The sequence below is a fragment of the Polypterus senegalus genome, chromosome 1, assembly GCF_016835505.1.
Source record: "Polypterus senegalus isolate Bchr_013 chromosome 1, ASM1683550v1, whole genome shotgun sequence".
Classification (NCBI taxonomy): Eukaryota; Metazoa; Chordata; class Cladistia; order Polypteriformes; family Polypteridae; genus Polypterus; species Polypterus senegalus.
Genome location: NC_053154.1, coordinates 31,916,106 through 31,920,650, shown reverse-complemented (window position 1 = coordinate 31,920,650; position 4,545 = coordinate 31,916,106). Strand labels below are relative to the sequence as shown.

General features: G+C 34.8%; 1 protein-coding gene across 1 annotated transcript; it reads left to right on the top strand.

The window, feature by feature from the left end:
- Nucleotides 1-596: 596 nt before the first annotated feature.
- Nucleotides 597-3,140, top strand: LOC120517742 (immunoglobulin lambda-1 light chain-like). The gene is made up of 3 exons (XM_039740208.1): nt 597-658; nt 881-1,249; nt 2,770-3,140. Exons 1-3 carry the CDS (start codon nt 619-621, stop codon nt 3,105-3,107), a joined length of 747 nt encoding a protein of 248 aa, XP_039596142.1. The 5' UTR covers nt 597-618; the 3' UTR covers nt 3,108-3,140.
- Nucleotides 3,141-4,545: the final 1,405 nt, after the last annotated feature.

The following is a 4,545-nucleotide window of genomic DNA, read 5'->3' as shown; positions in this document are numbered from 1 at the left end:
TGAGGTTTGTTAGAAATAATATTGATTATTAATAATTTCACTCAAATGAATACATATAAAATTATCATGAATCTATAAGTGACATCATTATATAAAGAACAGATTCTAACTTTCACTCTCACTGGGATTAAATTAATGTGATTAACAATTCTGTGCAGCTTTGAAAACAAAAAAACGCTCTTTTCTTTGAAAAGTAAAACCGATGAAAGCTGCCCTAATACTTATACAGTGTATGGACTTTAAGGATAGGAATAAGAATATTGCTCTGTTCTACTTTATTTGTAATTGAAATCAGTTATTAAACAGCATAGAGTCAACCCTAAAGTTTTTGTTTTTTTAAATTAGACTTTGATGTATAAAAATATGTGACATGACGACTGTTGACTGCAGGTGTGGTGCTGTTTTGAAAGAGAACTGCTATGTGATTGGTCGACAGTCTTTTCTTGTACTAAATGCGGATTGGCACATTAGATAAAGCAAAATATGCAGTGACCAATAAAACACATTTTTGACAAAGTTAACTTATGCATCGTAACAAAATTGCATTATATAAAGTTGAAGGCCAGTTGGTCACATTACAGATTGATGAAAAAAAATTTGTTTCATCTACTTCTCAACATGAATCTTTTACAGATACTGTGCTCTATTTTATTACTGGGTGAGTGAAAAATCATGAAATGTGAATTAAGATATTTTTCTAAACAGATCATTTTGAAAAGCAGGTTTTAGTACAATGTATTATATATTATGTATTAATTGCAATTAAATTAGTAATTTGTACTCTACAAATGTATGTTTTGAAGATCATTAACTAATGTATTCTTTCTTTCTTTCTTTCTTTCTTTCTTTCTTTCTTTCTTTCTTTCTTTCTTTCTTTTAGGAGTTTCAGCAAATGCTGATCCTACAATTTTCTCTCAGTCTCCATCAGTTATTCCTGTGACTCCTGGACAGTCTGTCACCCTGGAATGTGCTGTGAAAAATGCAAATGTTTCAAGAATTAACATGTACTGGATTCGCCAGTCACCTGGAAAAGCACCTGAAGGTGTCCTAACATACATGGCTGACAACAAAATCTACAGAGCTCCTGCGATATCAGATCGATTTGTACCTTCAAGAGATCCAGTCAGGAGTTATCACCTTCTCACAATTAATAATGTCCAGGCAAATGACGACTCCAAATACTACTGTTTTGTTTGGTATACTAGTGGAAACCAAGCATGGGGAGAAGGAACTCGCGTACAAGTTCTGAGTGAGTACACTTATTACAGTTAAAACTGAAGTACCCAAAGAAGAAGAAAACTTGTTTTTAAAGGTTTACAATACAGTGACACTGTTTAAGTTTAATCCACAAATTTGTATTACTTGATTAGTTTACTTAATATGATACATTTTTAAATGAGTCGAGCAATATTAAATTGCGTTCATACTCAACCACTTGACTTACTTTCTATCAAATTCATGTCTAAGTGAGTTCAGTGTAAAAGAAGAATTATTGTTTAAAATATTTCAGGTATTGTATTATACAACACAGTTATAATTGAAAGTAGATAGGAAAATGATAAGAGCAGTGTATTTATCATAACAGAGCAAAATAAGTTTCAGTCACACAGAGACCTAAAGTTTCATATTGACAAAGATCATTGAAGTTTACCATTCAAAATTAAACTCAGCAATCCTTTGCAGTACATTAAATATTTGAGCTCTTGCTACTGAGTTGATAGGTTTTTCTTCAAAAATATTCACAGTACTTATGAATTAAAATTTATGTTATCCACTTAAGCATACTTCAAAACAATGAATATTTTAACAACACTTTTAATTATATATGTCCTCAAAGAATTTATTGAAACAAATGTTTATTTGTTACAACCTTTAGTCCTCATTACGTTCACCTACCCATCCATGTCATAAATGCACTTTTTCTATTGCAGTGTTGTGGAGGTTTTTTTGATAGCAACTTTTCCTTTAAAATACACTTGGTGCTGAATAAAAATATCAAAACCTCTGATCCATGTCTAAATTAAACTGTTTTAGGTGGTTTTATAAAACTGTTACAAATTAAACATGTAATTCTGCCAGAAGTTACAGATTATGTAAGTCACATCCATTTACGCAGACTAATTTAATTCAGACTTTAGAGGGCAGGAGCTTATGAACGCAGCACTGGGTGTAAGGCAGGAGAAGACTCAGGGCAGGGTGCCAGTTCATTGCAAGGCATTATGTGTTGTTTTGTGGATATAAAACTGAATTTGAACTTAAAAAATATTTTTTAAAAAAGGACTGATGTTTTTTAAGTTGAAATATTAGGTTTCTGCTGTGTGAACACAGATTATTGTATTTCACGCATGCAAACCTTTTCTGTACCTGATTGGGCTCTCTGCAGTCCTGCAGAATATGACTTCAGAAGTGAGTTTGATATAAAAAAATGAATAAAACATAATAAAAAGCATTCAGTCATATTTCTAACCACATCAGTTTTGCAAATGCTAGACCTCACGTAAAAAAGCAACAAAGTACATATTTCTACTAACTTACTACCTGATATGCAATTGTATACTCTATCTTGCTATAATGAATTAAAAAACTCTGCTGAATTCTTTAGGGAACTTAGGATGTTGTGATTTCCGCAGGAAAGAAATATATTAAAGTTTAACATTTTACTCTTGGATAATCCCAAAATCATTTGAAAATAAATAATTTTCAGCAAACATGTGGTATTGCTTAATCAGCTCTATATATGACGCTGTTATATTTCCTCTATTTCTCCAGGAAGTGACCTTCCTCGTCCGTCTGTTCAGGTTCTTCCTCCCCCACAAGAGCAGCTCAGTGGTTCAGGCCAAGTGACTCTCAGCTGCCTGGTGAGCGGCTTCTTCCCGGGGTACATAGACATCCAGTGGAGTGTGGATGGCCAGCGAGTGACGGACAACATTCAGTCCAGCCCGGTGTCCTTGGACAGCAGTGGAAATTCCTACCTGGCCATTAGCTACCTGAAGCTGCCTGCTGCTGACTGGAAGAGCCATGCGAGATACTCCTGTGTGGCCACTCATGAGTCCAGTAAGGTCCCAGTCATTGGCTCTGTTGCTCCTCAAGACTGCATGCCTCTCTAAGAAGATCTTTACTTTGATTCAATTCCTTCTTTGAAAGGAATGTTTTATTGTTATATTGTCTATTAAATACAACATAAATTTGTGTCTTTAAAGTATTATTTTTGTGTGTTTATTCTTTATGTAAAGCACAGTTAACCAGAACACAGACTTGAAATCTGCCGCAAAGGTACTTCTCACCCTAAGTCTGGTTTCTGAAATATGATTTATCACTTTGCTCTATCAACACTGGGGGTGGCTTTGGGTCTGAGACAGTTGCATGAAACATTAGAGTGCAGTGTGTTCTCACAATGCATAAACAGAGGAGCTCAGATGTAAGTGAGAATTTCACTGTACCCTGTGTATGTGTCAGTAGTGACCCTATAATCCTAAAAACACTATAGTGTAATGACACACTTTAAACCAAGGGGTTTGGGATCCATTCCAGTCTATTATATTAAACATCTTTTAGAATTAAGAATTTCTCACACTATTCTTGTCATGGTCTCTAACAGCTCAAGGTAAAGCCATATTGTCTCTAGAGTTATGTATTTATTCATTTTGTAATTTGTGGTTGCAAGTGTAATCATCACCATTATTCCACCATCACAACCTGTCCAGCACTGTTTCTCTGATGTATTTAAAGCTGCACTCTGCTAATCACCTTGAGTGATCAAAACGCTACATCATAATGCATTGAGATCACCGATCTTCTTTACGTCGGACACACGCATTTTTTCCATGTTAAATTTATACTGGATGTTTGAAATAATACCATTGCAAAATCTGGGAAACAGAGCTATATGTAACGCATATTCAGAAAGTATTTGTTATGTTGCAGCCTTGTTCCAAAATTCATTTTAATTCATTTTCCCCCCACATCAAGCAACACCCAATACCCCAGAATAAACAGGATTTTAGGAATATTTGCAAATTTATTAAAAATTAAAAACTTAAATATCAGCATGGTCTTTCCTTCATGAGTCATCAGTTTGGCCAGCAGACCCGATCCAGGAAGAGTTATGGTTATTGCAGACTTCTTCCATTTAAGAATAAGAAAGCAGCTGTGCACTTGGGAATCTTCAGTGTTTTTCTATCGCTTTCCTCAAATCTGTGCATTGACACCATCCTGTCTCTAAATTATGCCTGGACCTTTTGACTTGGCTTTTGCTCTGATACGCCACATGTTGGAGTCCATAGAGACAGGTGTGTACCTTTCTTAATCACTGGCAGTGAATTGAATTGGCCATGAGTGGATGCCAAACAAGGTGCACAGATTATCTCGATGATGATCAATGGAATGGGATGAACCTGAACTAGATTTCAAATGTTAATGCAAACGGTCTGAATACTGGCATCAATATGATATTTCAGTTTTTAAATTTTGAAAAAAGTTGCAAAATGCCTAAAATCCTGTTTTTGCTTTGTCATTCTATATTGAGTGTTGTTTCATGTGGGGAAA

What these genes read in the sequence shown, in the direction of transcription:
- LOC120517742 (XM_039740208.1), top strand. Translation starts at nt 619, where the DNA reads ATGAATCTTTTACAGATACTGTGCTCTATTTTATTACTGG. An exon ending in GTGCTCTATTTTATTACTGG is followed by an intron (nt 659 to 880) that starts GTGAGTGAAAAA and finishes TCTTTCTTTTAG; the next exon opens with GAGTTTCAGCAAATGCTGAT. An exon ending in AACTCGCGTACAAGTTCTGA is followed by an intron (nt 1,250 to 2,769) that starts GTGAGTACACTT and finishes CTATTTCTCCAG; the next exon opens with GAAGTGACCTTCCTCGTCCG.